General features: G+C 33.7%; 1 protein-coding gene across 6 annotated transcripts in view; it reads left to right on the top strand.

The window, feature by feature from the left end:
• CSMD3 (CUB and Sushi multiple domains 3) overlaps window positions 1-25,882 on the top strand; it is a 621,549-nt gene that overhangs the window by 403,632 nt on the left and 192,035 nt on the right. For all 6 annotated transcript variants that reach the window (XM_027684441.1, XM_027684440.1, XM_027684437.1 and 3 more), the window contains 5 exons: window positions 2,087-2,256; window positions 10,281-10,437; window positions 13,751-13,942; window positions 14,698-14,824; window positions 15,487-15,689. In XM_027684441.1, coding sequence (XP_027540242.1) covers window positions 2,087-2,256; window positions 10,281-10,437; window positions 13,751-13,942; window positions 14,698-14,824; window positions 15,487-15,689 — 849 coding nt within the window. The remainder of the gene's footprint in view (window positions 1-2,086; window positions 2,257-10,280; window positions 10,438-13,750; window positions 13,943-14,697; window positions 14,825-15,486; window positions 15,690-25,882) is intronic.

The following is a 25,882-nucleotide window of genomic DNA, read 5'->3' as shown; positions in this document are numbered from 1 at the left end:
AGAGTCACAGAATAGTTTGGGTTGGAAGGGACCTTTGAATAGCATGTAGTGCATCCCTTTGCCATGGGTAGGAATTTTTCACTAGATCAGGTTGCTCAAAGCCTCATCCAGCTTGACTTTGAACATTTCCAGGGACAGGGCATCCACAACTTGAAACACAATACTCTCTCTCTAAATTTAGAAAATTCAAATCAAATTGATAAATATTATGACATGAAAAAATTCCTTGATTGTAACAGAAAATCTAACATGATTTTGTTAAAAATCTCCTAACAGTTAGCTCACTACTGTGATCAGATTTTAAAAAACTGCTTTGAGTTATAGTTCTGATATAACCTAGGGTTGTTGGATCAACTTAATACCATAATTACCTTATGCCTTTTGGCTCTTATATCTCTTTGTAATTGGAAAAAAATATCTCACAAACTTGAAATTACAATCATCTTACTCCTTCATGTTATAATTCAAAGTGACCTATGCATCTTCAGAGTAAGCAAATAACCATTTATTTGAGAATGAAATAAAAGGATAGATGTGATCATGTGGACTAGGAGGTTTTCCACTTCTGCCTAGAGTATGTGTATCCAACTGTTCTAAGAGAAAGTAATGAATTATTTGTGTACTTGTTCTATATCGCTGAATTAAACATAGTCATCAAACATTTGTTCTGCTTTGATCTGTACCTGATTTGGCTTTCTGCTTTAGCAATACAGAAAGCATAGTTAATCAAGTTGGTTGGGGTTTTTTTTGTCATTTTTGTACAAATTTCATATAAAAAGATATATCTTTCAATACTCTGAACATTGCTAAAACAAGTCTGGGTTGGGAATTATAATAATATTAATAAAAAATAAAAGGTTTTAGAATACACACCATCATTTGTTTAAGCATCTTTTCAAATCATTAAAAGTACCACATAGTTTTTCACAACAAAATGTCTTATTCTGTGTAATCATGAACTAATGAAATTCCTGGGTTAAAATAACTGAAGTGCATTCTCATAAGACTGGGTAAAATAAATGGCAAGAATATTGAAATGATCCTGAAAACAAATATAAACCCCAAAAATTTAGTGTTACAGTTAAATTTAAAATTAATTTCAGTCTGTTAGAAAGAGAGGAAATACTCTTGTCCTTGCACTATATTGCCACATATCAACACTAAATAAAAAGGGAAGGAAAGAATTGTAATAGTTTCTCAGTGTTTATTAAAATGCCTGGTACAAAATGCAAAAAATACCTTAATTAAAATTATGTAAATAGTCCTATATGATAATAAGTGAAAATTAGTTAGTAATGCCTAATGAAGAATTGCCACAAGTGTTTATGTTTCAAGGTATTTTTGATGATTAACTTAGTTACCAAAATCTTGAATTATAAGGTTTACTTTTTGGAATAATATCAGTATAACTTGGGAATACTTTTTTATTTTTATTTTTAACTCTTAATCTGAAATCTATTTGATTTGTTTAGGGTTTTTTCCCCCAAAGTTGTGTTTTTCTATTTTTTTATCCTTTTAATTATTTTTTTTCTATATTTGTCTGGTAGAAATAACATAGCTATTTTTCAACTGTACCATTGACTATGTTAGTTATTTTAATAAATTACTATTAGAGAAAAAAAATCTCTTTTTGTCATTAATCTATGTGAAAATATATGTATCTGCATGTATGTATATTTATGCATGTGCATGTATATATAAATAAATATGCATATAAATTTCTAGAATTCTTTTATTTTCATTTAATTTGCAAGTCTTTATGAATTTCTGTGCTGGAGAACTTAAATATATTTCCTCCATAATAAAATTCAAGAAAGATCCTTTAAAACATTATAATTATGAAATGTGCACTGTTATGATTTTAACTCTTCATGTTTTTTAACATACATTTATTAAAGTGTTGAAATTTAGAAATATTCTTGCAGCCTCCAATCACTATCATGGTCATATACTTAGAACTAGATTTTAGATATTAATAATGTTAATAATTTTGAACCAGGTCACATTAACATTACCATTATCAACATTACTAAAAATATTTATGTGTTTTATTAAAATATGCCTTAACATTTTCTTTTAATTGCAGCTGAATGTGGAGCATCCACAACAAATAATGAAGGAATCTTATTGTCCCCCAATTATCCTCTTAACTATGAAAACAACCATGAATGTATTTATAGCATTCAGGTACAAGCAGGGAAAGGAATCAATATTTCTGCCAGAACGTTTCACTTAGCCCAAGGAGATGTTCTTAAGGTATGTAATCATGTAACTTATCTTGTAGTTCCTCATATCACTGAAATTTATCTGTGATAATACAGTATCAGGTAAGTTGATATTAGGCATCTCTTAGAAAATATGTTTCTCAACTGGTTCTATTTTTAAAAAGTTAAAAATTTGACAACCTGAGGTGTCTCAATAATCTGTTTCTTAAAAGATCATTTTCTCACCACAGATAATTAGAGATGTAAATCATAAACCTAATGTTGCCTTAATGTGTATTAGTATTCTAATTTTAATGTTTAATATTAATCAATAACATTTTTTGATTTGTTTACTTCCTCAGTATCTTCATAACTTCAGCTGTGATCTAAACATAAACACCCAGTACTTTAATTTAACACAGGCTCCATTTTGTACATGAGGTTTACACTTTAAATGACTCTAATCTTGAGTAGTATGTAATGTCCTGTGAAATGGTAAGCACAGCAATTACATGTGAATAGAATTTTCGCATTAAAAAGGAAACAATAGAGGGAAAAACATGGTACTAGACTACCAGAGTTTTATAGTGATTTCACTTTATAAATTCCGTAGCTTTTTCAGTAGATTTGTTCATAGATTTTATTACTGCACTCCAAAAAGTATATTTCCAGATCCATATATTGCTTAACCAACTACACATTTAAAGATGATGTTTATCAGCATGAGTGTCTTTTTAGCACATACCATCTGCACTAGCACACCAATGCAACAAGATATCCATAAAGCAATTAAATAATTGTCTGATTGTTCAAGTATAAATCAAATGGTTAAAAAAAAAAGTATTATGTTCTTCTTAAAACACAAGCAAAGAAAAATAAACCTAAGGCTACTAGATACCCAGAATGCACAGGTATGTTTATTTTATCTTAAACTCACTGCTTACTTCAGAAGCAAGTAGATACCTTTTAATTGTTACATTAATCAATATAGAAAGATTTAATTCAAAAGTTACTTAATATTTATTAATATATGGTTATATTAATAGTATAAAATTATTTATTAATATTTATTTATATAGCATCGGAAAAAAAAACAAAACAACCAACCAACTAACCAATCAACCAAATCAACCAAAAAAGTTGTTCAATTTACCGTTAAAATATTCAGATGGTGTATGCAAGTATGTAATTTCAAAAATTTTGCAATTTCCTAATGAAGCAGAAAAATTAGTGAAGTACTGGTAAGATCTTTAAATTAACCAAAATTAGCATCAGATTTGAATTCAGGTCTTTCTTACATTTGAACTTGAGTCATTATCCATTCAAGTCACTATCATATTTCTGTCCACATGTTTTATGCCCATCCAATAAAGTATAAGGCTGCATTTTTCTCAAGACTTTTGGGTTGAAACCATTCAACTCTATTATATTGGTTTAAAAATCATAGAACTGTAGGGATGTTAGCTACAGCTATATACAGTTAGATAAATATAAGTTAATATGAATGTAAAGCATTTCAACTTTTTTCTTCTTTTTCTTTCTTAATCATTTAATGCACACAAAATTTTGAAAGATCTATCACTTATGATTTTTCAAGTACCTTTAGTACCATGTGCACTGCAGATGTTAAAGTTAAACTAGGAAATGTTAATTCAGAGGCTTTTAAAAGAAAATTGTCCTTTAATACTGCTACTCAATTAATGTGAAATTAAGAGTAATACAAAATTACTCATAGATAGAGGAAGGCCACTGTTCAGCTATAAATGTCAGTGGTAAAAATATTAGCTGTGTTTTGCAGGTGCATTTTTTAAGTGAAACTAGTATTGTGTAATTAAAGTGTTTGTTTTTCGAGTCAGCAGCCTTGAATCATAATAAGAACCTGGAGTTCCTCCCAAGCTATTAAAAAAAAACAAACCCACCACAAAAACCAGCTACAAGAAGTAGTTCTTCTTATGATTGTCACCCTTTTTCAGCCTATCTGACATCGTAGCAAGACAAAGGCATTTGACCTTTGATATTGTGGGAAGAAGTGATATCTATGGAACCCACTGTGTCTCTTTGTACCCCTTTTCTTACATGAAAATGTCTTAATTCTGTCACGCTCTTTTTTCATGTGTTTATTTGATAGAGGAAAATTCTCCAGGAAATACATTAGCAGTCACACATCCCAAAACTTTTCTCACAGACCCAGTTCTGAAGTTTCTGTTGATCCCTATTATTATTGATTACTTCTCATCTCCAGAAGCTGGAAAAGAATCAGTGGAAGATTTTGTGTGCGACTGACTTGGGAATATGCCTAACATTTATCATTAATATCTTCAAGATCAGGAAAGTAGTCTTGCTTACCCACATATTTTTTTCCTGTATTCTCTTCGACTGATTTATGTTAATCCCAGTGAAATGTTTTTGAAGATAAGTTTGCAGGAACTTCCTTTTATTTTTGTAGAACTGGAAATGAAAATGAAAAAAAAGGAAGGGACTGCCTGATTTGCCTATTTTGCTGACTGTAGAGAATAAACTCTTGACTACAGGAATAGGAAATTAGCGTTATACTTTAGTTTTAAATGAATCAATAATAGTCAACAAATGCTGTAAACCTATCTAATATGTATCACTACTACAGAAAAGGGTAATACACAATTCCCCTTAAACTGTGAACTAGGGAGAGTAAGGAATTCACTGTTTTAAAATCAAGATACTTAAAACAACGACTTCCAGACAGGTCTTCCTTCCCCCAAACACAAATAAGACAACCCCATAATATTTCATAGTTAAAGCTCGGGTTTTTAGTAACAAACTTTGGTTAAGAAGTGGATAATGCACCTCTTCTCATCAAAACTGATAGGTGAAAATTCTGACAAAGAAATTAATCATGTACTTTATATTACTTTTTCTTGCAGCTAAGATTTTACATTACTAAACCTAGGCAACTAAAATTCCATTCAAAGTCTGAATAGGCTGAGTATTGTAATAAACTTTTGATATGTTCTTTAATGAAGTCATGAGGTCTGCTGCTTTCCACATGAATTAACTGACCATGGATCACATTTATATCTGACAAGCACTGTGATTGAAACAATGAAACAGCAGTACTGGGAATGCAACATTAGAGGGAAACAGCATATTTAACACAAATAAATGTTACTGTTACTCCACAGGCAGAGAAGGAGGAGTTCCTTTTTATCAGTTTTGAACTGGTATAGAAAAGAGGTTTCGAAGCATATAATTTGTTTGTCATTTGCTTCACTTAGCATACAATTCTCTTGTTCTCTTTCTGATGTAACTGCTCTGGCTACTTACATTAATGGTGTAGTTCTTGTTGGTTTTTATTTCAAACTAAAAGAAATATATAACTCCCACTACATTTTTTGAGTAGGGAAATAACCTGTTCTTGATAGTGTCACATCTTGTTTTAATATTTGTGAAAGTTACATGAAGACATATGTAGAAGATACATGAAGAATTTAAGATCTGTATGGTCATAATATGCCAATCCATTTAATGTTAATCTCAGAAACTCTCTAACAGTTGCTTCCTTCTTTACAATTTTACTGATAACTGAGTTTGTGCACTATGTTTCCAAAATCCAAAATTTTTAGACTAAACTACATATGTGGGAGGCAAACTAAAAAAAATATATTGCTTCCAAAGTGTGAGAATATTTCTACCTGCCTTTTCCCCCCTGCTTTTATCTCCGTCTACCAGTTTTTATTGTAAATTCTCTAATCTGTGATAGCTGTAAGCAAATCCTTTAGATTTACACAGAAAGGAGCACAGTTGCTATTCTTCTTTTTGCCTGAATAGTCCATTGTTAGTGGTGAACACTTTATTTGTGTTCAGATCAGTTGAATGTAGAAAATATTCTTCTGATTCAAAGATATTTTAATATACTTTTTTATTTTATGGGGGAAAAGGTACTTTTATTAAAATTGAAGCTTGAACAAAGCTAATATGACTGTTTTATTTCTTTTCAGTAAATTTCAATATAAATAAAAATGTACCTATGCAGGGTACTAATTAATAGGTAGTTTACTGGTAATGTTTAAAAAAGAAACCAAACCTCCACCCCAAAAATTCAGCAGGCAGATTCCATTAAGTAAACATAAAATAAAAGACAGAGGAACAGAAAGTATGAAAAGGACTGAGATGGAAAAAGAACATTAGATGTTTCCGCAGATCTTTTTTATCTTTTGTAGTAGATTATGTGCTTGGCCTTGTGTAGAGTGAGAGCTAACATACCAAGTGAGATTGCATCTGTGTGGAGAAAATAGATTCAAGAATTATTTTGATACTGTAATGAAGCAATCTTTCTTTCTTCTTTTACTAGAGCGCTCAGGGCAGCAACAGAAAGGTAACAGTGTGTCAGTGAAGAAAATAGAACTGGCAATCAGGATTCCCTTTCCCTCTGCTTGGCCCAGCACTGTTTGCTCTCCTGCCAAATATGGAGGATTCAGTTTTACTGTATTTGTTTGCTGTCTCATCTGTGGGCCAGATTTGAAATGTGTGCACATGATTCAGTTTTTGAGGGGGTTTGGTCAAAGATTTTGAGGGAAGGTGATTTTTGGGCCTTTTTGCTAATTTGTTTCTTAAGAATCTCCATTTGTTATCATAGTACCTCTAGCAATGTCATTCGGAAAACATGAGTGAGAAATAGGTAATAAATGTAGAGAACAAAAAAAACCCCCAAAACATATGGACCCTTTTCTGTCTTTATATTAGTGCTTCTATTTGCATGTGATATACATTTGACAGGGCGTTGACAGCCTCAGTTCTGAGCTCCTGATTTTATGTTATTTCTTCTCTTTATGAAGGCACAGATCATCATATCCATATGTCTCTTATGTTTCAATGGAAAAATCTCAAAAATAGTTTGATTAAAATGCACAAATTTAATACATTCACTTCATGCTACTCTCTTGCTAAAATTTTATACAGTTAAAAAAGTTAGCAGAAAAAAGGCATTAGTTTCCATTTTAAGTTTGTTGATAATGGAGCCACTCAAAAGATTAGCAAGGTTTATTTGCTAACTGTAAATGCAAACATAACTGCTCCTTCTCAAATTGAACATAACACCCGTTAGTTCAAATCATATTTACGTAGAGTATTCAGTGTTATCATCCTTCTCTATAACATTTCAAATATTATTGTGATATGAAGAAGTTTAACATTATTTTCTGTGTCTTTACTCCTCTTTATGAATTAATCATTTAACAGATTAGGCCTTTAAATAGCTGATAAATATGGACCTCTGTTTTCTGAATAGCTTGTTACTGCTTATTCAGGCATTATAGAGTCGTGAATCAATTATCTTTGAACTAATGTTACAGGATGACTTTAAGAAAAATATATCCAGCCAAATAATATTTTCATGATGATTATTCTTGGACTTATCTTTAGCACCCAAGTTACTTAATCCAGGTCTGTTGGCAAGGCCTATAAGAAAGAATATTCCTATATTAAAAATAAGCTAATGGTGCTACCTTAAGTCATATATAATATAATTCACATTTTCTCCCAGAACAAATTATGAAGCTGAATTACCAACTCATTCAAAATCTTTAGCTCCCATCTAGTTTTAAAAAACCTCCACCTAATTTAACAAGGTTAGAAAGAAAGTGCTGGTTCTGCAAATCTCACAAGGGTCTGTTAGCAGTTTCTTTGCAAGCTAAACTGTATCATTCAAATTATTCTGTAAATTTCTGTTTTTTTCTATTAAATCAAATGCACCAAAAAATGATGTGACATAAGTTGAAAGTTGTACTACAAAACATGCATTCATTTATTGTCCTAATGGAGACCCACTGTCTCAAGAAAAGGGGTATATGTTACTCTGAATGTCTGAAAGACAGTAACCAAAAGAAAAAAATTATTTCAGTTTCATGTTCAAATGAATCACAATCCTGCCTCAGCCAGATGCAGTTTTCCTACTCAGAAGAATCAGTTTCAGAAGTGTTAGGGTGCTTTAAATTCTGTTCCTTCATAGAAATTATATAGGCTTAACAGCATTATGCAGTGGGACAGCTGGTTAGCCCACAAAGTAGAATTAGTGTTAACAAGAGATGACAGTGGACTAATGCGAAAAGTTTAATATGGTAGGACATCTAACAAAACTGGCAATGAAATATGTGTGGGGAAATTCTAACATGAAGAAAATTTGTATCATGATGTAGCTTATTGGAAGTTCTGGTGAGACACTGAGAATAGTTGGTATAACTTTTATAACAGCTTCTTTTGGTTAATTATTAGTGATACACACATAGCATGAAATGGATTACTCTTATAGAGTGTTTAAAAATAAAATAAATCCTGAATTCTTGGATATTATTAGTTATAACTACCTTGGAGAAATTAGGAGAAAGAGCATCAAATTCAAGCTGGATTTTCTCTAAGTCTGTCATGATGTAAATATCTCTTTTGGATAGCTGTAATTCTTCTGAAATGGGCATTTTCTTTCAGTTACTAAAACAAAACTAAGTACGTTTCAGATTAATTTTCACGGGGGGGGAGGGGAGGGTGTTGTTTGGTTTTGTTGTTTTGTTTTGGGGGCTTTTTTTGCTTGTTTTGTAGTCGTTTTTTTATTTTTCTGGCTTGATTACTGACCTCAGTATAGTTTTACAGAAGTTTTTCAAAAGCATAAGAAATCTATTTTAATACTGCTGTACGTATTTTGAAATTACTTTTTATTTGATAAGCATTAATTGCACCTTTTTTTCTTTTCTGTAATTTCTTACATTTACTCTATTTAAGGACATTGGCATTTAAATTGAACTTAGTTTGGAATTTATTTGCTTGTGTCAATAAAAAACAAGGAATGATACCAAGTCATTTTGTTGTGGATCTTAAACTGCTGTACAATTATTTACTCACTACAGATAGCTAGAAATCACTTATTTGTTTTATTTCAGCATATCATTAAATGTAAAATCTTTGTTATTACTAAAGACATGAAGATTTCTGGAAAATAGGATTTGTGTGTGTGAGTCATTCTCACAGATAGGGAACAGGCATCATAATACTTCACATTCACTTTGTTGCCTTACTACTATTGCTGGTGTATTTGATTTAGTTCTGATGAAGATTCCTGTTTACAAATGAAAGCTTTAATTAAATTTCTAATTAATACAATTAGATTTTATTTAGAACTGCAGACAATTTCATATTTTTTACTAGAGTTTTACAATTTTCCTATATTGCAATTTGAAAATTGTTCAGAGGTTGATTTGCTGATTTGTAAGTGAAATTTTTTGTAAACCCCATTTATCAAAGTTTTAGTTATTTTAGAAGTCACTAAATAAATCCTATGAGACAGAATGAATGGGTTAGCAATTATTGTGAAGTTATAGGTTTTTATAGGAATTACAGGAATCCAACAACCTGTGATACTTTAAAGCAATCAAATTTGTAGGGAAATTTGCTGAGAATTATTAAAAAGATTGTTCTATATATTTAGTATCTGATGAAAGTTTCTGATTCAAATGTGGAAAAGAAAAACACTTGAAGAAAAATAAAAAATAAAAGTGCTGTATTCCAATTTACATACAGATTACATTAGTCTTTCAACTTAGAGAAGCAGTTGCTAAATTTATTTCCTATTCTCCTTTTACTTTATAGTTATGTTTGAACCTCTCTTCACATGGAAGAAAACCACCACAGGTTTATATAATAAGCCAAAACTGGAGATATGTGAGCTTTTCTGTTATGCCATCTCAGTGACTTGAGGCAGATACAGCTACACAAAACAGGTGTTTGCTGATAAGCTGTGATCCACATTACATTACTGACAGTGAAAGAGAAAACACAAATTTAAAAAGACTGAGATGATGTGGCACCTCTGCCCACTTCTACTGTTATGCGAAAAAGGAATTGACATATTTTAGACTCTGCAATTGAAAAATCACCAGAATTAAGTCAACTTAAGAGAGGCAAATAATATATCCAAATAGTACTTTGGGTTGACTGGCAATAGATCTCCCTTGGCAGAGTTGTCCTCCCTCTAAATGGAGATGTACAGAATTGTTTTGTAAATAAACTGGAGCTTTTTTTCTTCATAACTGTAAAATTCACATTTTTTTACAGATCTATGATGGTAAAGACAACACTGCTCACCTGCTGGGAGCATATACTGGTGCATCATTAAGAGGCCTGACACTAAGTAGTACTTCAAATCATTTGTGGTTGGAATTTAACTCAGACACGGAGGGCACTGATGAAGGTTTTCAGCTTGTGTATACCAGTAAGTATTGGAGAAAACAGTAGTAATAGACTTATGCTTTTAAAGGAATGAAAATCATAAGATGAAAATGCAGTTAAATGACAAATACCGAAAGAATTAACAGCAGATCACTCATCAACATAATATACTTTCATAATCATACCTCAAAAGACCCAAAACATGTAGCATACTGAAACCTTGCTTTGACAATCATTTGTATAGTCTGATACTTAAATCACTGTCCTTTTTTTAGAGGGTTGTTTTTTTGAAGTCATTTTCAGTGTTGGAAAGCTTAAGGGAAATAGGGTAAGTTTCAGTTAATTGTGTTAGCACATAAAAATATTGAAGCATGTGAGTATTTTTAAACTGTAACCAAAACACTTTGTTTCATGAAGATAATTCATAACTAAAGGACATTCTCCCTCTTAAGACTGATGTTTGATGCTTATTTTGCATTTGTTTCTGAGCTTGCATTGTTGTTTAGAATCATCCAATTTGGAACCAAAATAATAAAGGTAGGTTCCTAATGAAACCTTCTTAGACTGACAAAATTAAACTCTAAACATGAGGAGAGGAAAAACCTTTTCAGATCTCTGGCTTAGAGGGTATATGGAAGCAGCTATACACATCTATTTTGTCAAGTGTCAGCTTCTGAAAATGTATGTGATTGTTGTACGTGACTATTGACATGTATATATGACTTTTTTTAGTGTCTAACTATTTCATCATCAGTGAATTATTATATAAACTGAATTTTTATCAAGCAGGACAGTATTATAAGGTAACTCTGCAGTTATCAACATCCTTTTTTGTCCCTGTGCTTAAATAATTCATTTTTCACTTGTAAAACTGTTCTTTTGTTTCAAAAACTCTACATCATGTTTTTAAAACTAATTCTAATAAAAAACAACATAAGTCTTGCAGAATGAAAGGAAAATGTTTCAAGATACTGGAGAGTATGTAATTATTTTCAAGGTGAAAGTTGCATAATTATACCCTGTAGTAGCATGTGATAGCATAGGACTGTACCCTATGATTAAAGATAGGCCTTTTGGTGCTGTTATCATATAAGTGCCAAGGTATTCGATTTTTCTTATTTATGTAGGTACATCCAAGCCCAGCACTTGAACCTTATCATTAAAATTTTCTGTCTTTTGAAACAGACATTCTTATAGAATACACTTTCCTAACCTGAATAGTTATTAACCTGAAGAGTGCTGAATCTTCTTCTGTTGGTACTGGTAGAATTGGAAGAGATAAAGTAAGTCGAGATGAGGGCCATGAAGATGACCAGAGGGCTGGAGCACCTCTCCTATGAAAACAGGCTGGGAGAGATGGAGTTGTTCAGCCTGGAAAAGAGAAGGGTCTAGGGAGACTTTATAGCACCTTCCAGTATGTAAAGGGAGTCTACAAGAAAGCTGGAGAGGGACTTTTTACAAGAGCATGTGGTAATAGGACAAGGGGTAATGGTATTAAACTGAAAGAGGGTAAGGTTAGAACAAGGAATAGTTCAGTCTGAGCTCTGTCTGGGTGGATGCATCAGCCAGCGTGGATGGTGCAAACCCTCCATTCAGAGCTGCAGCCTCTGCTCTCAGATGAGTGCCCACCATTCTACCTTGGGGGTCAGGTAGGATGAGTACTTTTGGCTTGTGCAGATGGTCACAGAGTGGTGCCAGTTTGCTGGGTTATATGGGCTTCAAGTCTCTTTACTGAGCCAGTGGAATGTTCACCCTTTCAAAGAAGTGTTCTCCCTGTGTGTCCTCCTGCATAAACTGCCCTGCCATGCCCTGGCCAAGGCCTCACGCCCCCTTTGCCTGCGCTGGTCACAGTGCTCCTGATCATACACACTTAGGGTAGCAAAAGTGCTTCCAGTACCCACAGCTAGGAAATGGAGTTACATGTTCACCTTCAAGAGGAACGTGATCAGTTATTAAAAAGTTTACTTTGATTCTGTCTTTAAGCAAGCTGTGCAGAGATGAGGAAATCTCAGGGGTCAAGGCAGATTTTAACTTCTTTTCACACAGTGTGATCAGCAGTTTTCTTAGAAGACAGGAAATTCTAACTGATCGATAAGTCTCCAGACCAACATTATCAAAAACAGTTCTTCATCTGGAACTCACTTTAGCCTCTGTCAGAGCTTCTGCAGCACACTTTGCACTAGGAAACAATAGCTTAGGAATGAGAAGAGTTCAGCTCAGAGGTTGTGAAGGCTCTTCAATAGGTGAGGCATTTTCAGTCACACATTAAATGAGCTGAAGGAATAACTGTAAAGATACAGAATTTGACATACCTTATTTTTTTTGCCCTTATGTAAGCAAACATTCTCATCCAGCATGAAACATTTTCCCTGTAAAATAAAATAAAGAACATTTTTTAAATTAGTAATAGTGATTGAGCACCTGAGGAGAGATTGTGAAAGGCTACCAACTCTTGACCAGATGGAAAAATGCTGTGTGAATTACTTTGCTGAACAAAGTAGACACAAAAACCCCTTAATTTGCTCCCATATTACCTATGTGAAGGAATACCAATCTCACACAAAGTCTCTTTTTTGCCTGCAAATAGTCTGAGCCGCATGATATTGATGAAATCATTTGGTTTTGAACAAAGTGAGGTTTTAAGTTGCTTCTCAGTTAGAAACAGAAAACCTGATTTGGAATAGAAAATCTTTCTCCCAGATTGCAGTTTATGTTTTCCTATATGTTAGCATGCCTCCCCTTTTCAGTGTAAAGCATATGTTATTTTGTTTCCTTCTTGCTCTACATCTCTTATTCTCAAAAATGGCTTGAATTCTCTATATCATCATTATAATTGATTTCTCCATGTAGTTCTTAAATTTATAATCTACTGAACACAAAATTAGGGTAGGGATTGATGAGTATAACAGTATTTCTTTGGTGCCACAGGTGCTATTGTGCTGCTGTTATTACTCTGCAAAATAGTGACAAACAAATATACTGTTCAATTTTATTTATGAGCCTTTAAATGTCTATTCACAACTAAATGCACAGTCACTTTAGCTGCCACTTTATAATTATCATATCATTTTAGAACTGATTGATAATGATAATGAATTTTCTTCTCAACCTTTAATTGAACTCGGGAAAAATGAAGTTCTGAGAAGTTCTGACACACTTTGTCTTCCATGCTCTAAGAAAGGTGTATAGACAGTTATCCTACTTAGACTGCTCAAAACCATAGAAGTGATTTTAACCTAAATATGTTGTTACAAGGAGTTTGGAAATTGTTGATTTCCATTGGAATAGAGAAAATCTGAATTTCATTAATGTATTTATCCATTTGATTTTGTGACTAGAAATTTATTCTCCCACAGGTTTTGAGCTTTCACACTGTGAGGACCCTGGTGTGCCACAGTTTGGATATAAAATCAGTGACCAAGGCCATTTTGCTGGAAGTACTATAATTTATGGATGCAATCCAGGTTACACACTCCACGGAAGTAGCCTGCTAAAGTGTATGACTGGGGAAAGAAGGGCATGGGATTATCCTCTGCCATCATGTATTGGTATTAGACTCTTTATTATTATTATCTCTTTATTTATTTAAGCTATTTTTTGAATGCAAGAAAGAAAAAATTGTAAGAATCGTTAGATCTATGATCTATTTACACAGGCATTTATAGTTCTCTCTGTATAGTTCTCATCTAAGTCTATGTGAGTGGTGTTGCCTTTTTTAGGTTTTAAAAAGGTAGTAAATATTAAACATTTTTGCATACTGAAAATCCTAATGCATGAAAATCTAGTTATACTCAGCAAATAATCAATATAAAAAGACAGCTTAATCAGAAAGCTGGGACCATACTTTCATAAGTATTTTTTTTTTGCTAATTACATATAAATATCATTAAGCTAGAAAACTTTTCATATATTTACATAGAATACTGTAAAATAAATAAAAACAAATATATTAATATATGAAGAGATATAGAGTTATTTTGTGGGGTTTGTCATTTCTGTTTCTTTACAACATTACTATTATAACTTTATAAGTTTTGCAAGTACCTACAGGCACAATTACTCCCACAGGAGAGTGAAAAGAGACAAATCTTAAATATTATAGTAGCTTTCTTTCTTTTTCATATTCTTTTAGAGGAATATGAGTGAGTAAGGGAAGCAAAAGGTGTAATGCAGTCCTTATACACTTTCTTACAATATTAGGGCATACAGTCATTAATTGTGCTGTTCAACAAGAGAGTAGGTGTATAAATTGATTGCTCACATGATGAGCTGGAATACCATTACATAATGTTGTTTTTGTTAGCTGAATGTGGAGGCCGTTTTAAAGGAGAATCATCCGGAAGAATCTTATCTCCTGGCTATCCTTTTCCCTATGACAACAACCTGCGTTGCATGTGGGTGATTGAAGTAGACCCAGGAAATATTGTCAGGTACTGAAAACAAGTCTTACAATTATAACAAATGTTTTTGACTATATTAGCTCTAGAGTGGAGAAAAAAAGGGATTTTGCACTTAAAATTTAAGGTGCAACTCAAGCCCAGTGTTTTTGGCATTTTAGGTTTGGGTTGAAACTGTCTATCTTTCAATAAACATTTACAAAAGAAGATCAAGCTTAAAAAATGCTTATAATTTTGTGAAATTCTGGAGGCAACAGAACTCTTTAGTGAAAGAGTTAAAAAAAAATACCTTGCATTTTAGCAGTTCTTTTTAGTTGGACATTTATTCACACTACATTGCTAATTGCATGATTTTACAGTTCTAGTTAATTTGTTTTGATGGGAATTTGATCCATAATATTGTCTTAGGAAAACTGTAACTCTCTTCTGAAAAGACTGTGTAGATTATTTATAGATTATATGAATGGCTAACGTAATACATTATTTCATAGTGGATAAATTCAAATATTGTTAGTTTTATTATTTTTAGTATTGGCATTTCATGCATTCAAAGATAAATGTGTGAAGCATTATAGAAAATCACCCTTAGAAATTAAATTTTATTTGCTTTTTTTCTTTGTTTGTATAGTTTTATTGTTGAAGTTATATTGTCGAGTAATATGAAAGCTGACAAAAAAATCATGCTGTTCTTTCAGCCTCCAATTTCTTGCTTTTGATACTGAAGCATCCCATGACATCCTACGAGTTTGGGATGGTCCACCTGAGAACGACATGTTACTCAAAGAAATTAGTGGCTCCCTTGTTCCTGAAGGCATTCACAGTACACTCAACATAGTAACTATCCAGTTTGACACAGATTTTTATATCAGCAAATCTGGATTCGCCATACAGTTTTCAAGTAAGTTGATTAATTTAATTTTAAAATTATTTTATAAGATAGTTCAATTACAGATAATTGTAGTGCTGGAAACACTTGAAATCAGTGACAACATTTCTGACTTTTTTAGGGAAAGAATTGGCACAGGCTTATAGATTTGTTGTAAAGCTATATTTTCATCTTAAAAAAAAACAAACAAAAACAAAACCAAAAAAACCTCAAACCAATAAAATACCATGTTCTTTGCTAGTTTTGGCTTTGTTTCAAGAGCAGCTGGGGCAGTGCCAGAATGCTCATAATTATGACTGGTGTTTTTTGCAAAGGAGGTGATGTAGGCATGTTAAAAGCTCCATCCTTTTCTAATCAATAAGAGTTTCTGCTTTCAGAGACATCTGTGGGGAGTTTTCATTCCTGCTGTGCTTGTGTAGGATGAAACAGGAAAGAGCACTACAGGAACAGCAGTGCCCTTCTCCCTTTTGCCTTCTGGTGCTATATCATCTTATTACAGGCAGCATGATGACAAATCTAAACAGTTACTTAACTGTTATTAAATCCCTTTATACATTTTATTGCTGAAACAGAAGAAATCATTGAGCGAGGTCCATTTTGACCTTCTTTTTCCTCTGGTCAGTGAAATTTATATATATTTCTTTCAAGAATGGCAAGATCTATTCTAATATTATAATTTTGTGTAGCAATAGCAATGTTTCTAACATGGGTTGACACAGAGACTCTTAATGTTAACATTATTTACCTCGTTGTGCTTCCTGTGCTTGGTAGTTGTATTAGCCTTTGTTTTACCCTACCCTTATTCTTTCTATGTGTATGACAAATACATGTGTGTGCATATAGTAATTTGAAGGAAGAATGAATTATGTAAATGAGAGCAAAAAGTGAAAGAGTGTTACTGCTCCATCACCTGGTTTTTGAAGCCATGAATAGAGCTTTTACTCCCTTGGCTCCAAGGTATTATTACCATTTTACCACCTTACCCCTTCCAGAGCCTGTTTGGGAGAGTCTCACATATCTGCTTTCCATTCTCAGACATGCTCCTGTTTAATGTTGAGGCCAGAGAGAGAGTGGGAAGATCATTATGCACAGAACTTATTCAGGCAGTCATTATGGTTCAATGGAAAAATAGATTGATACAGAATAAGAATGGAGTTAAGAATAAGAACAGAGTTACAACGAAAAATGGATGGTACATGGGAGTAATTCTATAAAACAGCTACTGATGCACTTGCAGTGATTTATGTTAAAAGAGGGTTGGAACTTCATCTGAACAGAGAGGCTTTTTATTTAATTCTTTGTGCTGTTACAGTCTGTTGAGATCTAATGATGACAGTTTAAAGGTTCCATGAAGTTTTACTGCCTCAGCATTTCTCTTACTCTTCAGTCCAGATTTGCAAAATCACTGTGATCCTTCTGAAAATACACAGTTTGGGTGTATATTCTTAGAATAACAGAGATTCTTTTTTTTTCCCCTAAGTTAAGGTTTTAAAAATAATGTGCAAATAGCTACACAACCTGAATAACACTGTTGCTGTATGGACATATTATTTCACTAAGAGGAAAAAATATGTTTGAGGAGATGGGGGAAAGCCACGTAATTCTTTGCAACTTTGTTTCAAGTATTCATATACTTCCTTTGAGTATGTAGTGTTGTCTGAGTGAAACAGATGGTGTCTTCATACTTTAGCTACAGTGTAATTAACAAACAGAAAGCTCACACAGGGGAGGTATCTGCTTTTACTTTCCTCTTGCCATTTTGTGAAATTGGATAAGAGTATTTAACAGGATTATCGGCCCTTTTACCTCTAGAGGAATGTCATTCAATGACAACAGATATTTTATGTTCAAACTTTTTTAAGACTTTGATTGCATTATTTTTTCTCTATTATTTTCTTTTTCTTAAACAAAAAATGTTTCAAAAATGGATTAACCTCCTTATTAGTTCCTTACAGTTTAATATTTCATTTTATCAACTGTTCATACACAATTTTGCGTCTGTCATTTATTGAAAGAGTGAAAATTTTCATCATTGATAGCGTGGTATAATTTATATTTGACTATTTTATAAGCCATCCAATACATGTAGAAAAACTATTTGTATCTGGTAACACAGAGGAGAGATAGCATCCTTCACCAAATTAAAGGGGGAAAAGTGGAAGAGAATGCCTAGAGAAGCTGAAACTTTATATAAATAATAGAAAAAAATTATTATTATTTTTATAAATTACAGCTGATAATATTAGAATTCTGTCTATCTAGGGCTACCCAAAACAATCCTTTAAAAGGCATGGAAGTTGTTATTAGTTTCATAAAATTTAGAGCATCTGAAGGAAAAAGGTTTCACTATGAGATTTTTCTTGCCAGTTGTGTCAATTAGTCTGTCTTGTTTCTTTCTTTTTGTTAGGATGCTTTTTTGGGGAGAGAAAAAAATCAAAAGGTTATTTTCGTTGCTTTTGTCTGGAATAGTAGAACTATCTGGATAGTCAGAGACTATCATAGTCTCTGTAAGAAAATAATCATGGAATTAGAGAATGGTTTGGGTTAGAAGGGACATTAGAGATTATCTAAGTCCAACTTTCCCTGCCATGGGCAGGGAAAGCTTCCACTAGACCAGGTTGAACACCTTGAACACCAGCCTTGAATACCTCCAGGGATGGGACAACCACAACTTCTCTGGGCAACCTGTTCCAGTGCCTCACCACCCTCACAGTAAAGAATTTCTTCCTAATATCTAATTGAAACCTACACTTTTTCAGTTTCAAGACATTACCCCTTGTTCTGTCATTACATGCCCTTGTCAAAAGTGTTTCTCCATGTTTCCTATAGGCTCCCTTCAGGTACTGGAAGGCCACAACTAGGCCTCCTGGGAACCTTCTCTTCTCCAGAGTGAACAATCCCAATTTTCTCAACCTTTCCTCAAAGGGGAGGAAATCCTCTAATCCTCTAATCATCTTGGTGGCCCTTCTCTGGATTTGGCTCAACAGGCTGATGTCCTTCCTGTGCTAGGAACCCCAGAGCTGGGTGCAATACTCTAGGTGGGGTCTCACAAGAGTGTAGTAGAGGGGCAAGAGTGGAGTAGAGGGGCAAGAAACTATTTTATGCTGAACTTCTAAGAAATACTGGAGACTGTTTCATGGTTGACAAGGACAAATTTTCTTATTTAATATGATTGTGCATTACTCTGAGGGTAAGAAGGGAAAGTGATAGATTTCAGATCAAATACGGGAACTCAGCCTGATTGTGCTTCTGTACTTTTCACCACTATCAAGTATCCAGGACTAGTGGAAGTACAGCTTGGTTTATACATCTAATGTAAACAAAGAAATAAATGACTTTGCATCTCATCACTAGGCAGAGCAGCCTCGTGGTCTAATATTGTCTTTTATGTCTTTCATTTTCTTGTTGGACATCTGCAAATGATCACTACAGAATCTCTTAATTTAAACTTCACTCTCCTTTGAGATGAGAGTGAGGTAATATGACAGAAAACAGAGCCCAAAAGTCCTGAAAAATAGAGTACCAAAAGATGTGTAATAAAGCAGAATATTTTAAAAACTTTGTATATATGTGTAAAAGGAAAATAAGAACCTTTGATGATACAACAGTGGGATTGCAATATGAGGATTTTGGAACATGTCTAAATGCCATGTATAGATTGAATAGTGTAGCTGTAGAGAAGAGGTGCCAGAGGTCTGTCCTTAAATTGAGAGAAGAGTGAAAGGCTGACAACAGGCCAGAAGCAATATGCAAACAGGAAGTACCTGTTACAGCATATTTTCTCTGAACTGTCAGAGACAGAGCGTGAGGAGCCCAACACACACTGGAAAAACAGCAATGAAATCAGCAGTAACATCTTTTGATCAGTAAATTCTGCACAAAATAGAAAATTAGACCATCAGGAAAAGTGAAGGAGAAAGAGAAGGATACAGTCATGTATTTGCCAGAGACATGAGTTGTTGGGATATGCCGAAATAGTAGACATAATGAAACATGCCTAAACAGGGTTAGGCCAAAATATTAGGCATATTGAAACATTTTTTTTAACTGACATTGCGTCATGTCAGTCAGCTGAGAAATAAGACAGAGAACTGAAAATAGTTGACTAAGAACACTAATGTGCAAAACATTCAGTGATAATAATTCTGTGTATGTTTAAAACAATGTGTTTAATCCCTTTAATATGTGTGAAGTGTGTAATATCAGAAGAAATTGGTGAGATTCTTTCCACAGATTGTAAGGGCCTTTGAATCTGGTATTACAGGGAAGTTTCCTCTCCACTAACTTTAACATTTCAGGTGCCAATTATCTTTTATTCAGAAAGGAAGGATCTGTATTCATCTTTCATAAGCCATTATTTCAGTGCTAATAGCTGCACTACTGAGTCCCTCATCATTACAGAATACATTCAGCTCAGGTCTAGGAGTGTAGTTGCGTTTCTGCCCAATTAAACAGCACAAAATATAGAGCATTTTTTGAGCATTATAAGGCAGCCAGTACAAAACTAACCTGTAAACATGTTTTGAGCGTTGGGAGGTTTTTTGTAAATAGATGCTCCAGCAGTATTTTATATCATGTGACAGCAATTTCTTATATAACAGGATATGCCTTAAAATGCTTGGATTTACTGTCAAACTACAGCTGTCCCTCCTCATTTTAAGACTGGGTGAATAGCCCTTTGGAATTACTTGCCTCTATACACTACAGAAAAAAGCCTAGAACACTTGACACAGATACCTACATGGACGGCTTAAGTTTGGCAATATTAATTTCCAGTCTAAAATTTAATGCATTATATTGCTTACATTGATTGCTGTAAAGATTAAATGCTTACAAGTCGGCTTTCTATATTTATGGTTAGTGGCGATTTGTAATCACAGTGTCTTCTAAATTTTTGTGTTCAATTTTTTCTTTTTTGCTTGGCTGTTTTCCTTGGTGTATTTTTTTGGTTGGTTGGTTGGGGTTTTTTATTGTTTTGTTGTTTTTGATTTTATTTTTGTTGTTTCTTTTATTGTTCTTTTTTTTGGTGGGATTTTTTTTGTTCAAAGACAGACATATTCAGCACAGTCACATTTGGGAAGATTCTTTTGACACCGAACACCCTCCTGTTTTGTTTTTTTCATTTGTTTGTTTGTGTTTTGGTTCTGTTTGTTTGTTTGGGGTTTTGTGTTGTTTTGGTTTTTTTGTTTTATTTTTGTTCTTTTGTTGTTGTTGTTTTGGGGGTTTTTTTGTTTGGCTTTTTTTTGTTTTTTTTTTCTTCAGCTTTTGAGTAACAAAGATCTCTATTCTGGCACTTTTAAGCTTAAGGTGATTTGCATCTGGGGTATTTAACTGTTTTCTCAGAGTGCTGTTTCCTAACATTGCTGGTATAGGGATCACTTCCTAACGTAATTTTTTACTTTTCTGAAGTCAGTAAGATAGGATTTATTCTTCCTGATGTCTATTCCATAGCAGAATGAGTTTTTAATCTGAAATGTTTTCATACTCTAGTTTACTGATTTCTTTCAACTTTGAGAGTCCTTTGGATTTAGAGACTTCAGGAGGACTATTTTCCTATCAGAAACAGCTATGAATGTCCACGATTAAAAACAAAAACCAAAAAAGGAAAAAAAAAAGAAAAGAAAGAAAAAGGTTTAAAGTAAAAAGTTAACAAAAACTGGCTAATTCAGACAGATTAAACACCTTCTTACTATATCTAGTGTAAGGAGCTCCAAATTTGGCCCGATCTTTCAGAACTACCAAAATATTAATAGGGCTATGAAACTGCGAAGTTATAATGTAATATATATACAATTTGTGATATTGAAATACAAAATAGAAAATTTAACTTTTAAGATAGAAGCAATCTCCCCTTCTCTTCAGAAGACTTCTATTCAAGGACAAGGCTAACCAGCAGTATTCTCTGTTGTGCAACCATAAACTTAACAGTTGCAACAAAGCAGGTTGTGCACTATTCTGTAAGGAATCAAATTAAACAGAGATTTTTTTTCACTCAAATCATCTTAATGATCTTTTCAGTAGAAGTGGTATTAAGAACTGAATGACCATTGGTAAGATTTTTCACTGCATGAGTAGCCCTTGTGTGTGGTCCAAGATTCTCATCATTTCTTCTTTTTGAGAAGCTATTTCTATCTCACTGTATTCATATGCACACATAAAGAAGTATGCCATCTGACATAGGGATGGATCTAGTATAAAAAGCTTTAAAACCCCTATAGTTCCAAACATGCAATCTAAATGAAATTAAGATTTTCAAAACACTTCTTTCCAGCTGGAATGCATTGCCTGCATGATTACATATTGTCACTGTATCCATTTTCTGCTGAGTTCTAGAAATTATCTGAAACCATATGTCAATTAATTTACTTGGGGCTGGATTTCATACTCAGTGCCAAAGCTATAAGTAAATGCTTAAGAAATAATAAATGTTCTGAACTGAAGAGTTCATGTTTATGGAAAAAGATGATCACTTATGAACTGGGAATAAAATAGTTCATGAGGTTGTCCAATAAGACATGGTAAGAGAAGTGTAGTAGTCTGGATGGTTTTAACAACTGGTATAAATTGGCAAAAACAAAAATAATAAGAAAAAATAAAATTATGTTATCTCATAACACCTATGTTTATTATCTGTCTAAGAACTAAAATGGATCTGGTAGTAAGATATATAACCTATCCTATCTGGTAACCTGTCTATAAACCTAACCTATCTGATAGTGAAATTGGTCTCTTAAAAAAGAACTTGATGTCTACTGTTCCCACTCCCCCAAAAAAAGATATGACACTATACCAGGTTACAGTGTAAACGAGACTTTTCAAACAAGTTCAGTTGAGATCTGAGACTCTGCTACAGAAACCCAGGGTTGAGCCAGGAAGGAAACTCTGACTGTGTGAGTGTGGGGTGTATAACTGCAAAGGGGCCTTGATCTCAGCTCTGGTGGTGCAAGTGTGACTGCCTGAGTGGCTCCTTAACACAAAGACCTGCCCAGACAACATAGAAAACCCTGGTTGTGCAAGATGTTAAACTTTGTTTCTTGAAGGGGTACATTGTCCCAAATGAAATTCAGATTCTGTACTTTATTCTTAATATTTTCCCATTTTAATCTTCAAACAATGACTGACAAACTTAGAAAGAATCTATGAAGTCATGTAAAATCAACAAACAGAGTCTGTGGTTAGAATTTACTTAAGAATTATATCAACTATTCTCCTAAATCCCTGTTAGATCTACAGCAGAAATAAAAGCTAAAAATAGATTAAAAAAATTATAAGCAGTGTTTCTGTCGGTAGAAGACAATGAAAACCCTGTAGATATTTTATTATTTCTTTTTCAGGAAAAGTTGTATAGAAGGTTGGATTTGAGGTAGCAAATACCAGACTGACCTGGTTCTCAAAAAGCATTAGAGATGCAGGGAGACTGCAGTGTCCGTACGGGTAAAGGTATTACATGGATTTTGAGGCAGCTCGCATTTTGAAGGTGCAATCTGTCAGGATTGGTTCAGGCCAGCGCAAGTTTGAAAGACCAGCAATACTGGAAAGCCTTTATTTAAAGTGATAGAAGTTTGGAAGAACATGTTGGTTTAAAGAAGTTAATAATTTTTTTTAACACGCTGTGTACTATGGAGGGCTTGAAATTTGGAAAGCTTAGAGCTTCTGGCCTGATTCTGTGTTGAGAAGAATCTTCTCTAATTCTTCAGGGTGGGGATTAGGACTCCTTACTGATATTGGACTTGGCATGCATTAGAACATTAAATTTAGAAATCACTGTTAACAGCAAGAAATTCCGAGACATTTATTATATTGATCCCAGAATCGGTCTAGTTTATTGCAACCTTGTCACACTTTCAATGCCATGTTTCAAAGTATCTTTCCTGCATGAAAATGGAGATGTCCTTTTAGGACATTTCAGTCACATCTTAAATTGCCTGGGCTTATAAACTATCAGAAACCTTTTGACCCTGACAGTAACGTTTTTTGAGACAGGAGTTATCAACTTAAAATATTTAATTATCTGATTTAGGACTTAAAGGTATTTTTGTGCCTTATTATTAAAAAGATGTGTCAAAATGTTTTTATATCCCACATAAAGGACATTTGTAGATAGATCTGTGTTTACACCTTTTCTGGGTTTAACAACTTCAGTGGCTCTGTAGGAGCATTTGCATAGTATTGTACAGCAAGTAAAAAGATAATTTAAAATACTCCCTCCTCTCAACTGCTCAGAACATATGCATCTGTTCATATGAATGCTCTTAGGACAAATCCAAACAATTTGGGGGGGGAGGGGAGCTGAATTTTTTGCATGGCTTGGCTGCCATGAAACTACAAAACAAGGTTCTGCCCCTCTTCCTTTGAGTCATATAGCAGGAATGGAGCAAGATAAGTAACTCTCCAGAGTAAATATTACTTCTGCCTGAGCATTGACACATGTTTTCTGGAGGATTAGTGGTCTCATATTCAAAGTCTGCATTAGAGAATGTGTTATATGGATATCTGAGATATTAAGTCTCACTTGTGGGGCCTTTGGTTATTTCTCTGTGCACAAATAATGTAGATCAAGTGGAACTGATATATAGATTGAAACAACTGGTACTGAACTACTGCTGGCAACACTGTTCACGGGTAGTTCAAAGTGTTCTACTGTAGTTCAGAAATGGATCTTCCAATTTAGTTTTATGCAAATGAAAACAATACATTGCTCTAAAACTATGCCCCATTGTAAACCCAGACACAATCTGGAGTTATATTTCATGAACACACTCAGCTCAGAAGTGTGTAATAACTACATTGAAACACTTTCTGTCACTCTGATCATGTAGAAAGTCATGCAAGCTCTGTGTGTCTAATATGTTCAGTAATCTCTCACCCACTGAACAGTTTAAAAATTAGTCCCACTCATCCCTGTCATAATGCTGGAGTTTTTATCAAGAATTGTCTCTTTGAATTCCTAATCTAGCACAAATGGTTTGGCTTATTGTGGTGTGATTATTCTAAACTAGCAGTGCCCAAAGAAAAAATAAAGCATGTTTCTGCATTTCTCTACCTTCATTAGAGGAAAAAAGCTCTCATATGATCACACACGGGTTTATGCTACACACAGAGTTACTCTTGCACTGATCGTGCTGCATATACCAGGTAATAGACACATTTTGGAGTTTGTCTATTTGCCATCAAAAATGTATTTTAACAGCTATGTAATTGATTACATTTACAAATTGTACCTCACTAGTTATTCAAGGCAATTTGACCATAAGTATTTTCCATACTCTCAGTTTCCAGTTATTGTGATAGAATAAAATGTGATGTATTCTTTTTATTGATTTAATAACAAAGAACTCTACCACTTATGCTCTAGTCAAACAGATCAACCTGTGTTTGGCTTTGAATATCTCCAAGGTTGGACATAAAACAACCCCTCTGTAAAAAAAACAAAAAAACAAAAATCATGATATTTGACCACACTTGCAGTGAACCAGTGTTTTCTTTTATGCAGCTGGATTTTTGCTTGTTACAACTTCTAAACGCTGTGTTCGTGCTTTTGCCGTATACACACTCCCTAGAAGAATTCTTGTCTTCTCTATTTCTTTTCTGTAAAACTGCTTTCTAGTAAATTGTTTCTTGGGAATGATTTGCCCCAGATGCAGGATTCTGCATTTCCTTTTTTGAATTTTATGAAGTTTCTATCAGCCTTTTTCTCCAGCCTATTGAGACCTCCCTAAACAGCATTCCTGCACTAGAGCATATCAACTGATCCTCCAGTGTCTGTAAACCTGCCAAGAGTTTACTCTGTCTCATTGTCCTCATCTTTAATGAATATTGAAGTCAACATCCACCCCTGAGGGACACTGCTGCTAATCAGCTCCTGCCTAGGGTTTGGATCATGGGCAGTCTTTGAACCTGGCAGATCAGCCTGTTTTCCATCCTTTTCATACACCATGTATCCAATCCATGTTTCACCAATTTGGCTACAGAGCCAAAAGAGCAAGAAGTAGGTTGAACAAGCATGCAAGCATGCAAGATGGCAAATAAGGGAAAGGTTATAAGCTTGGGATATAGATCTCATATTGTAAAGTGAATTTGCATAGATATTACTAAGTGATTAAAACACCCAACCAGATTGTATCAGAAAATCTAAATAGGTCTGTGTGCCCCCTTAGCATCTTTTTCAGCCATACACAATTTCTTTGTAGAACAATGCAATCTAG

Source organism: Neopelma chrysocephalum, unplaced genomic scaffold (assembly GCF_003984885.1).
Source record: "Neopelma chrysocephalum unplaced genomic scaffold, ASM398488v2 Primary Assembly neopelma1_66, whole genome shotgun sequence".
In the NCBI taxonomy this organism is placed as follows: Eukaryota; Metazoa; Chordata; class Aves; order Passeriformes; family Pipridae; genus Neopelma; species Neopelma chrysocephalum.
This window is presented reverse-complemented; position numbering and strand designations above follow the sequence as displayed.